Genomic DNA, 12,561 nt, shown 5'->3' with positions numbered 1-12,561 from the left:
CCGACTTGTCACAGACATCAACAACTTGCTAAAGGGATTAAATTAATAGTGTTTTTCCACTCTGATCCTGAATCTCATCCTGCCCACTCAGGTTTGTAGCCCAGAATGCAATGCGTCTGCAGAAACTTGGAGTGACGCACGTCCTCAACGTGGCGGAGGGCACCTCCTTCATGCACGTCAACACCAGTGTGGAGTTCTACGCCGGCACGGGCATCACGTACCATGGTATCCAGGCCAATGACACCGTGCAGTTCCACCTCAGTGCCTTCTTTGAGGAGGGGGCTGATTTTATTGACAAGGCCCTAGCACACAATAATGGCAAAGGTGAGTTTATTTTTAGCTATGAAGTGTAATAAGTGGAGATTTTAATGCTCAACTCCAGCCACATTGTATTGCATTCTATTATATTCTGCCCTTTTCTGTTCAGGGGTGCCTGATTGGTCAGTTAATTGGGCTAATGGGCTAAAAGTAGAGTTAATAAATATTTTTATATTTTTTATATAACATTGGATCACATGACTACTTGTATGTTGTTGCTCATAATGATGAACACATAGAGAATTATCACCTGACTCTGCAGTTCTCCTCAGCTCTATGGAGCATTTTAGCGTCTTTCAGTTTATTGTTTTTGTTTTCCTGCACTTTTCACTCACCGCTCTGATAGCATCGTTTTTAGCTGCAGCAGGCAGCTGTTTTCAGCAAAAAAAAAGCTAAAGAAAAAAAAAACTGTACACTACCTGCTCGACGCCAAACGGCAGAAAAAGTTAGCGTCTAGCAAGTGAACATAGTGGAGCATTTAGCAGTTAGCAGCTAAAAAGCCAGATAATTTCCTCAGGTTTGGTGGAGACGAAAAACAGAGCTCAAAGGAGAGCGAATATTGCAACTTACCTTGGCCAGGTAGTAAGAAAGACTAATCTAAATGAATGAATGATAATCTTGCTCTGTAACTGCTGGCTGTGGAAATAAGCAACTGTTTGCCGTATCAACTTAAAAGGTGATGATATGTCAATGTTGTGTTCACATTTTGTTTCCACTGCCCCCACTTTACAATGTTTCTCCAACACACTTAAAGTAACGTGAGATATTCTCCTTCAGTGTTTGCAGACTCTTGGAAAACGTTTAGTTTTAAAAAACTAAGCAGAAAAGGTTCTAATAAAGCAGCATTTTATGTGCATCTTTACAAAGCATCACTCTTACAGTATTACTGATAAAAATCCACTGTTGGACAGTAGACTATGATGGTATTGCAGTAATAATATCAGTATCGGTATGGCCAAAATTACCATGAAAATGATAATTGGTTATTGGATATTGTCAGAAAAATCACCTGTTATCAGAAGCCTACCTGTAAATGCACCTAAAACCCAAAGAGAACTGAGAAGTTATATCTTCGCAAAACCCCTGAAAGGTAGAGGAGATCAAAAGGGAACACAGTGTCTTTCTCACTTCAGTAGCTCCCACTTGAAAGTAATTTGTTTCCACAAGTTGAGACATGAAAACAAGCTCCTCTTGTTGCTTGTCTAACAAAGGATACAAGATTAAAGGCATCTTTTAATGATTCAGTTTCAATACGCTTCATTGCTGTGGATCTTAAAGTGAAGACAGGAGATGATCATGACGGCCCTGAGCATCTCAGGCTAAATCTGACACACTCCTGAGCCCTGCTCTATATTCCATAATCAGATCATGTCCCTGGACGTCAACATTGTCAAAATGTTCCATGCATAAGGCACCTGTAGCACCATTTGTTAAACAGGTGATATGACACTTTTGGACTGGGTAAGAGAATAAAACAATTAGTGCGATGAAACAATGTATGATAAATGGTCAAAATGCAGAAATCATTAGGGAGTTAAGTCTTAAATTAGCCATTTGATATACCTACTAGCCTACTGACACTATGTGTTGGAAAGCTGAATATTTAGATTGAAGAACAATCAATCCCAGGGGGCCTCAGCCTCCAGGGATGTGTTTAATTAGTGTGCTGAACCCCTATATTTTATGGCATGGATTTATTGTCAGATTTGACATAGAAAAAGATCTTAATTCCCAGGCAGTTTGGTAAAGTTGCACCAACACTGTGGTAAATCAGGAGTGAAGAGCTACTGTAACAAGGACTGTGGAGGAGAGGAGAGCAGTGGAGAATAAGGGATAAATGAGCAGAAATAGGAGAAAGTGTCTCACCTCTGCCCACTGCCTGGTGTTGCTGTAGTTTGACATTGTGCTATGTGCAACATTAAATTTGACATTTTGTGACCCGTAGCTGCAAACTCTGGAAAGGAACTGCACCGACGCATTGTTCCTATGTTTCTGCCATAATGAGGTTACTCTTTGTACAGTAAGTGGTTTACAAGCTCACACGGCATACTTTCATTTGAAACTATCAACAAAATGATCAGCACATTGCACTAATCAATATTTTTTAGATTAATGTGTTTATGGTGAAATGTGTCAGTAGCCGTGTTTCCATTAACATATTTTTATGCGCATTATGAAGTATCGCATTAGAAAAGGTTGATGGAAAGCAAAATTCGAAAAAACGTCTTTAAAACGTTTTTTCCGCCCGCTTGAGGTGGTTAATGCAATTAATGGGAGATGGATACACTTTTTCCGAATAAGTTCTGATGTAGCAACCATTTAACTCACATGACTGATCAGCTGTTTACGCTACAAGAGAAAAAGCCACTGTCAGCATCTTCACTTTGTCTTCTCACTCAATTTTTCTCTCGTAGATGGCTGAGGCGACTGGTTTTGTTTCTTCTTCTTCTTTGAGGTTTATTGGCGGTTAGCAACCGTTTCGCGACCTCTACCACTTCTAATATTTATTATAACTATGCATAACAAAGCCTATACCTCCAACTTCTGACGAAACTACACTTTGCGTAGCCTAGTTTATTAGCTGCAAACAAGTTGATGGAAACTCGCCTAATTCGCATTTTCTTTTTTGCGACATTTCAAAAGTTTGCTTTAAATTCGCTTCACGATTAGATGGAAACATGACTAGTGATTTATCACAGAGAGTTATCACATGACTCTACATAGCCTCTTTAAAATCTCAATTTAAAATTGAAATTGTCAAATAGGTAGATCTGCAGGTTAATTATAACTTACATAGTTTAAAAATGTCTTACCCACCTGTAGGATTTGAGGTCTAGTCTGTGACTGTTAATTTCACTAGCTATAATGACTGTCGCCGTTAGTTTTACTCAGCTGCAGTGTTAAATCTGTGGGTCTGCGAAATGAAATAAGTGTATAAGGCTGTGTCCGAAATCACTGTATATAGTTGGCTCAGAGTATCCCAGAATGCATCGTGAAAAGTAGTGTATAACCTATGGTCACTAACCAAGCAGTATATACCATCATGCATTGCGCTGAAAGAAAAACGACGACATTGATCGTGCGACAGCCGAGTAGTCTCTGAAAGTTTTTTTTTTCATTTTGCCGATGAGCTCACTATATAATCTTCTACATAGAACTCCCTAGATAGTGAGTGGGGAGTAGTGAATGAGTAATGATTTCGGACACAGCCTAAGAGTGAGTGAGGTAGGGAGTGACTGAGTGAATGGGTGAGCAATGAAATGAATGAGATAAAAAAGAGAAGAGAAGAAGAGAGAAAGAAAGAAAAACTAGCGAGTCGGACTCACTTTTTAACCCATGCGTCATATACAGTAAGCATGTTTGGCCAGACAGTGTCTTACCCTTCAGTATAGTCTTTATATTATCCTGCGTGGTGTCATTCAACTGCACTATGTGTCTTCAGTAGGCAGTCAGACGAGGTTGTACAGTTGACGTTTCTGCTGCCTCCGCTGCCTCACTTGGGTTGCAGTTAGCAGGTGAGTCTTCAGATTTGTTGTGGTTGTAAAGTAAGGCAGCTGGTTTTTACAAACTCGGCAAACAGTCGTATCTTTGTTGTTAATTTTGCCATCTACTGTCTAGAATGCAAAATACTTCCACACACTGCTTCTCCAATCCTTTCAGCACAGCTTTGCTCGCTAGTGTCTTCCTCCATTTTTATTTATTAGCTTAGTTTACTGATAGGTCAATAGGGCATGTAATAGGTCAAGCTGATAGGGAATGTGCCCTCTGTTGGACCACAAGGCAAACGACTTTAAAAGGTCTGTTGCGCTTAGAGACTGTACATTTTTACATGTCATTACAGTTTGAATATTACATTTTTTTCCACGTTCGCGTGAAAATTAAAATTTTGAATAAGAAGTGACAGCTCTACTAGCGAGTGATGGAGTGAGAAAATGAGTGAAGTCGTGAGCCAGAGATTCTACGTGTCTAACAAGAGGATACAGTAGAATCAACATTGATCTGTGGCAGGCAGAGTGATTAGGTATTGAAGAGGTCATTTCATTGGCAGCGGGCTGCTCTGGGTGGAGTATAGAGGAGGAGAGGATAGAAGGAGATTATACAACAGAGGAGAGGATTGGGGATAATACTGGGAGAGGGACCCAGAGAGGTGTTGGGTTTCAAATAAACTGCAGAATCTGCAGAGCTGACCCGGAACATCAGCTGTTCTGCGAACGTTGCCAAGTTAGATTTCTCATGGGGTTTTGGCTAGTCAGTAATGAAAGCGTAAATCAGATGGAGACACATCTTAGAAGGCACACAGATAGATACACAGACATGAAAATACAAATACAGTACAGAGAACATACATGTATTCTGTGCACACACACACAGACAGCACATTCTTTGCAGGATGTGGGTTCGCTGTAAGATGCGGCTGCAGTGAAGATGATTGACTTTGCCGAGTCTGCAGCAGAGGTCAGGTCTTGTATTTGCATTTCCTGGCAGAGAAGATGCTTTGCTAAGCAAGTTTGATCACAGCATATGTTCCCCAACCACATTTACTCTTCTTTGTTAAAATTGTTTCTTCTTTCTTTCCTCATTTTTCTTCCTTTGCTCTGTTGTTTGTTCTTCAGCCAGTCTTAGTGAAAAGAAACAAACAAAACAAAAAAACATAAATCAGAAAGCCTGTATACTTTTTTTCACATTACCCTTGACATTTAATATTTCTGCATGTTTCTATAAAGACACTGAAATGAAACATACATTTTTCAAGTTGTAACCATGTTTCTCTGTGTTAATTAAGTTATCTCTTGGTTTCTGTCAAATCTATGTAAAAAAAAACAAAAACAAAAACAAAATCCTCTTGTGTAAACAGACATTTAGCCAATCAAATGTGATTTGGGGTGACTTACCAACCCTGCCCAACATATAAAACAACACTTAACAGTTAGCTCGTAGATCGTAGTGGCTAGCAGAGCAATATTAGGGGTCAGAAGTGTGTGTTTGGATCTCAGTCGGCAAAATAGCGTAATTAAAGTTATGTAAAAACGCGAGTGATGGAGGTGTGCGTACATGCCAACAGCCATGCAGCTCCATATCTCTATATATTACAGTTGTATTATGGTATTGCTCCGTATTTGCTAAGCCATGGCCACTTTTGAGCAATCCTTAGAAATTCATCACATTATCATTATAAGCTAAAGATGCTCTAAGTACCGTTTGACTTAGACTTAATAGATAGAGAGCCAAAACGTTTGATCTGTAACATCTACATGTGCAAGTAGAGACAGAAATACCATATAAAATATACATTATTTGTGTTAGTGAAAGATAATGCATGAAAATGATTTAATTCAACTCAAGTACTTACATTTCTAAGGACTACACAGAAACTTGAAATATGTTTTCATTCTATATTTTTTATTGTCAACAAAACCAACAATTCATTGTTCCTACTAACCAGTATTTCCGTGTAGCCAGAGCCTGATATATCTTATATAACACGTCACTGAGCCACATTGTTGCACTGAGTGACATGTCGCTGTAAAGACTCCACCAAATATATGTTAATCCACAGCTGAAAATAGTCCCCAACAAATTCACTGTTAACTCCTGTTTGAGTAACCTTTGCTAAAAACTATTTTAAATTATTTAACCTTTTAAAAAAATTAAACTATATATACGTGAGCCGTTCTAAAAGAAGGACGTCTTCAGAAGGAATCAGTGGGCTTGGAGCTGAGAGCCACAGACAGGGTAGCGAAGTCAGAAAGTATTGAGACGGACTAACGCATTGTCGGTTTTGGTGTTTATGTGGGATTTGTTAATGCTAAGATATAGATACTGTAGAATACTGCCAACCTTATCCTTCAAAACAACTTATGATAAGACTCTGCATTTCTCTCTTTGTCACTCCATCCTTGCACCACATATAGCACTCATCTTATTGTTCTTTTCTCTTATTGTATTCTCCAGGGAAGGTGTACGTACACTGCAGAGAAGGCTACAGCCGCTCCCCTACCATGGTTATTGCTTACCTCATGCTGCGCCATAAAATGGATGCCCGGCTGGCAGTGGCCACTGTGAGGCATAAGAGAGAAATTGGTCCTAATGACGGCTTCCTTCGCCAACTGTGCCAACTTAACGAGAAGCTGGCAAAGGAGGGCAAGCTGAACGGGGAGGTGGGCAAACTAAAGACCAAATGAAAGCAGGAGACCCTCTGCCCTGTCTTCTCCCATCATGCCTTTCACAGGTTTCAGCTGCTCTCGGAGACTGACCCCACCCTGACCAAACCAGCACTCATCTGACACACCAGGGGTATTCTGAAACACAAACATACATGCATTTATCTGTGTAGAAAATTATTCTTCATGCACACACACAATCTCACACGCGTACATGCTGTTTTCTTTCTAATCTCCATGTCTGTCACTGCTGCTCTGTAAGTGGACATCTGTCAGTCCTCTGCCTGCTCCTACAACTAGTGTGATCTCAAACACAAACAAACCCCTCATCCCCCTTTTTTAACTCGACACCACACAGATGTGCAGACGTCTCGCTGCTAGTACCCGAAAGCTCAAAATGTCTGTGCTGAGCTACTTAAAGCATTCCTTCAGTTCCCATAAGTTGAGAAGGTGAAAACTTTGCCCTGATTTTCAAGATTTCCTTAAATAGTTGTACAAAATAGAAGATTATAGCACAATCATTCCATAGTTTTCCACTGCCGGGAATGTCAGTGATGTATCCGCCAGCAGGAGTGCTCTATAAATTCCAAATGAACTCTTAGATATTAAAAATCCAGATGGCCACACTTGATGCAACCTGCAGACACAATAAGTCAGTTATGGTACACAGAAAGCAATATGTGAATGGATGGAGGAAAATCCCAAACATTCCATGAAAACTGAAAAAGCCCTCACAGTTTTGTTCGCCCACTCAATCTTTAATTCTTTTCTCTTCTGCATGTAGGGGCAGATATTTAATGCACACAACACAAATTATTCACAGTCCAATGCAAGCTGTAGCATTTCATTTGGCATCCTTGACGCTCTGGCCTCTAGTTTGACAGCAGCATTACATTTGTCAGTCGTTGACACAGAGCAGTGGTATCACTGGAGCTGGCTCCAACAACAGCAAAGGTCGAGCTAATTAAAAATAATGAGCCGCATGGGTTGTTCATGTAGCAGCCATATTTAGCTGCTGATATGACGAATGTTCATTAGAGCTAAATATGATGTTTTTTTAGTTTGTCATTGAGCTCAATCAGCGTACACACAAGACAAATCACATTTACATAAGTAGGGACAGTATCTAAGGGGAACACTGGATTGAATATCCTCTTCAAAAGAAGAAAAGGTCTCTCCAACACCTTCAAATTTGCTCATTTGCAGTATTTAATTTCTTAAGTGGCTTGTTTATAAATTCAATTTCCTGCTGCATTAATAAGAATATGAGTGACATTCATTTGAAGTCATTATAATTTTCTGTTATGAAGGCAGCAGGAAATGAGTAGAACAGGACTGCATGACAAAATGTCGTTTTACTCGCCATCAGTAACCTGTAGCTGACTTCCATTATCTAGATAGCATCCATCCAGGATGCAAAGAAGAGGTTTACACATGATATTGATAGATATACTTAGTCTAAACACAATCTGCTGGTTCAGTTTGTGTGTTAGAGATAAGTATTATACTTTTAATAAGAACTGTAACATTTTTCCAGAACTTAGTTGGTAATTTTACATAGTTGGTCATTTTAAGCCCTGTATAATTCCTAATAAGGACTTAGAAAGTACCTGGTTGAGTGAACAGACTTACAGCGTATCTACACAGGAGACGTTTCAGCTGCGTTTTCGTGTGTCACACGCCTCTGAACAGATACAATTCTACTTGAATCAATCCAGCTGTCTACACAGGTCAAGTAACGGCTTGAGTTTCACTCTCGCTATACACGCAGAAATGCGGCCTGAAGTGTATTTTTACACTTAAAATCTATATTTTTACGTTTTACATGTGTAACTACATTGATTGTGTGTTGGGCTCAGAGCAATGCCAAAATGCGAGTGACCTACACTTCAATACTGTGCCTGAACGCATCCTGTGTGGACACTGACGGAGTGCTGAAGCTGTTGCTCCTGTGTAGACACTGTGTTAGAGTAACAACGACCTTAACATATTTTAAATTCTTCCAAATTCTTTAATCTTTATGTACTCACTTTAAATATATATATATGAATCATATGCTCCTGGTTTTTGTTTCAGTTTAATTTGCCAACTTGTGCCAGCGTCCACACTAAGCTGGCTAATTTTGAAAACGCTGTTTACACGGGAAAATGGTGTGCGTCCACACTCTTCAGGTTGTTTTGGTGAAGATCTCCACTCACACTAAAAGGCCTGAACAACAGGATCACTGCGAAATCTCTTCTTCCTCCTCTTTTGGTCGGAAAGCAATGAAACTGAGCATCACAGCCAACATCTGGTCAGAAGAGGGACAGACCGTCTCAGCTGGTTAAACCTCTGTTCTGTCCCCTTCTGCTTTGTGTGTAAACACAATATACTGTGTTTTAATATAGCTGCAGTCCCGATTTTTCATTTACATATTTGTCAGACAAATGAATAAGCATAAAGTTGAGATTTGATCATGGCTCATAAATGCTACCTGTTAACCAGGCAAACAGTATTTCCTGCGCTGCTGCACTGAGACATCAATAAAATTATTAGTTTGTGATTGTAAAGTCGTCTGACAAAATAAACATAAATACAGCATAAAGATAACAGCTGTGGGCCACAACGATATGTCGATGAATCGGTTGGTCGATAGACAGAAAATTAATCTGCAACTATTTTGGTAATCGATTCTTTTTTATTGTTTTTCAAGCAAAAATACTAAATATTCACTAAATAATGTTAAATGTGCGGATTTTGTGCCTTTCTTTGTCATAGATGATAATAAAAGTGAATATTTTTGGGTTTTATACTGGTGGGTGAATTAAAAAAAAGCAATTTGAATATGTCACCTTGGGCTGTTGGAAATTATAACAGGTATTTTTCACTAGTTTGTGACATTTTATACATAAAATGATTAATCGAAAAAAGAATCGGCAGATGAATCGATAATGAAAATAATTGTTAGCTGCTGTGCTATATGATTGGCTACACTGACATTGAAAAAGCGGGTTAAATGTTAAAGGACTGTTAAACTGTCCCCAACTCTCTGGGCAGACTTATGTCATTGATTTCCAAAAGCTCAGTTTTCCTCATCCACACTAAAATGCAGTTTTCAGAATCATCCACTCTGCAGACCATTTTCAAAAAGCTCCATTTTCAAGTGAAAAAAACTCCAGATTAGTGTGGAGAGAAGGCTAAAATGGAAGGAAAAAGATGCGTTTTTAAATTTAGCCGGCTTAGCGTGGACGTACCCAGAGGTTCTTCAATTAAAGACGAAAGAGATTTTTAGTAGTCCTCTGTTGTAATATTAGTTAACACTTTTAGCAGAATATTCATACACACCCACATTACCAATGCCACACCAAAATCAACAGTAGCATAGTGTTGTTAAAAGCTGATTTTGCCAGTTTACCACCTTCAAACTAGAGGCCTTTAGTTTTAACTGTCAAATGCATCACCAGGGAAGGACGCCACACACTTTCAACAAAAAGTTCCAGTCATCATGCCAGAGAGTTGTCCACTGCCAATTCCCTGACACAGCCATTCGGCCAGTATCCAGTTCCACTGTTTCATCAACACAGTTTGTCAGAGGTCCATACACAACATGTCACTTGTCTCACTCCTAATTGTGTGTGTCATACAGTAATTTATTATGCTTGACTTTATGCACACACAGAGTCAAATCACAAAGCCTTTTTTGGTTGTATGTACTAAAGCATTGCAATATATGTCAATACCCCATCAGATATATAGAATGTAATCACATCTAAATATGACTATTCAGACTGTAGTTGTTACATATAGGCAACAGTAGTTCAACAATACATTTTGTATTTATTACTGGGCATAATACTGTAAACTAGACCTAGTGCTAGGAAGGACAGCGATGGAGTGTTTTTAAAACCTGCACCAGGTCACTCCTCAAGAGAGACAGGGTTGTTTTATGAGACAAATTTCCATGAAAGTGTGAGAATGAGGGAGTGTTGACGATTTGAGATGGAAAGTCAGAAGTGTTGGTAGTTCAGCCACTATGTCCCACGCACCAGATTGCATATTTCTCCTGAACAAATGGCCTGGGGTATGTTAGCATGAATCCAGGAGAATAGTTGTCTCACTAGAGAGGAAAATGGAAACTAGATTGTCTCACCTCATTAATGGCACTATTTATTCCTCCTTTGATATATCTGTATACATATGAATATATACATGTATACTGTATATACATATTTAAGTGTTGACATATATGAATGTATGAGCAATGTGTCTATAACGTGTAGGTATCGTCAGTATGTCTTGAGTCCTTATATATCATGTTATATTTGTATATGACATCACAGAATAGCTCCTCCATTCTTTCTGTTCCACAGTTGATTACATGTACATTCATATTCAAATATAATGTACATGTAAAAATGTGTGTAATCACTTTATCACGATTGTGCAAAAGTTGCTTATGATAGCAGGGTTTTTCCAAGCTTTGCTGGGATACTGAGGCATGTAATCATCGTGTTTACTAGTGTTTTGTCCATGGTAATGCTAATTTATTCATAATATACAGCAAGATGCAGGTGGCAGCATAAGATGGATATGGATTACATGTCATCATGTCCAAGGATACACTCAATCCCATCACCCGTTCATTTGGTGCTTCAAAACATTTACAGCAACTTTCTTTTTTGACAGGAGTTGGAAGTTTTGTGTTAATGCACACAGATCAATATCTGGGTTTATTTGGCTGAGAATGAACTGATTCTCCAGCTACACTTTGTCTTTAAATGAATTGTTTTTAGCTGCAAAACACTCCATGGAACTGGCTTGTAACTCACTCACAAAGAAACATTCACATTTAGCAGGCTGCAGACTCTCCACTAGGGGGAGCTGTTCAGCATGTTAATTTTTCGACCACGGGTCTATAGTGTTAGGCCAGTCTTCGTTTTGCTTTTAGATTAGTCTATTGCAAGTTAGACAGTTTCACAAAAATAATGACTTACTTATTTTAAGCCTAAAAAGCCCAGGCTAACTCTGAATTAAGAGCCATGTTTCCATAGTAACAATTTGTGGTTTGCTAACAATGCTGTGAAGTGACCAATGAGAAGAGAAAGAGTTCTTAGTAGCCTGTTGAAAACATTTTCTGCTGGAGTAAACAGAACTGAGCAGTTTAACACAATCAGTTAGCCATGTTTTTTAGTTTGAAAAACTATTATTTTACCCAATATTCATGGCATATTAGTCATACTTAAAGAGTAACTAAACCCCAAAGTTTTAGCTGAGGTGCCTCCACCCTGGAAATTCAAAAAATTTCTCTAGAACGTGAAAAAACGGGCAGGGCTGGGAGGGGGAGCAATTGGATAGCCCTACAACCAATCAGACCAATGAAACGGGAAGTTACGTAGCACTGAGCGACAGAGCAGTGCTTCATTCGTTTTCAAATGAATGGTCTGATTTGGCCTGGTTACAAACTTTCTCAAATTACAGTTAAACAGTACACTAAAATGTGTTTCTGAAAACATTTGAGGTGGGAAATAGGCAATGCAGTAACAGAATCTTGATTCATATTTGATCAGCACTGCCTGAGTTTTGTGAGCCTGGAGGACGGACCTGCAGACTGGACGCAGGCCCAGACCGACAACCTATCAGAGAAGCGAAACATGTGACATGTGACTTTTTAAATAGGAGAAGGGTTGTTTGATGATGAAAGCTGCCACCATATATGTCACCTGCCTCCAAATCAGCCAATAGCAAAATTCAATTGCAATAGCCAGGCTTCAACCTGTAGAGGGCAGTTGCTATGCACATTTATAACACAATATGTCGAATTCAAATACTTTCCACTAAAATGTCAAGATTTGGACCAGAATCCATCAACAACACTACTAAATACCCATATACATTGGTTTTCAGCTGAAACAAAGTGGTTTAGGGGGTTTAGTTACTCTTTAATATAGTCAAAAACAAGACAGCTTTGTGCTACAGATGAATTTAGACTTCTATTTGAAGTCTTACTGTTAGTCAGATCCAGTGTTGTGCATGAACGTGCTCAAAGAGCGCCGTTCATTGAACGTGCTCATGTTTTTGGTGAACTGAACGTATTTGTTTGCAA

General features: G+C 39.1%; 1 protein-coding gene across 2 annotated transcripts in view; it reads left to right on the top strand.

Annotated features, from left to right (window-relative positions):
- dusp3a (dual specificity phosphatase 3a) overlaps positions 1-12,561 on the top strand; it is a 21,158-nt gene extending 8,597 nt beyond the window's left edge. For both annotated transcript variants that reach the window (XM_044178586.1, XM_044178587.1), the window contains exons 2-3: positions 92-324; positions 6,271-12,561. In XM_044178586.1, the coding sequence (XP_044034521.1) occupies positions 92-324; positions 6,271-6,500 (463 nt within the window). In that variant the 3' untranslated portion in view covers positions 6,501-12,561. The remainder of the gene's footprint in view (positions 1-91; positions 325-6,270) is intronic.

Source organism: Siniperca chuatsi, linkage group LG20 (genome assembly GCF_020085105.1).
Source record: "Siniperca chuatsi isolate FFG_IHB_CAS linkage group LG20, ASM2008510v1, whole genome shotgun sequence".
In the NCBI taxonomy this organism is placed as follows: Eukaryota; Metazoa; Chordata; class Actinopteri; order Centrarchiformes; family Sinipercidae; genus Siniperca; species Siniperca chuatsi.
The sequence above is the reverse complement of the archived record's forward strand: the minus strand, read 5'-3'. Positions and strand labels throughout refer to the sequence as shown.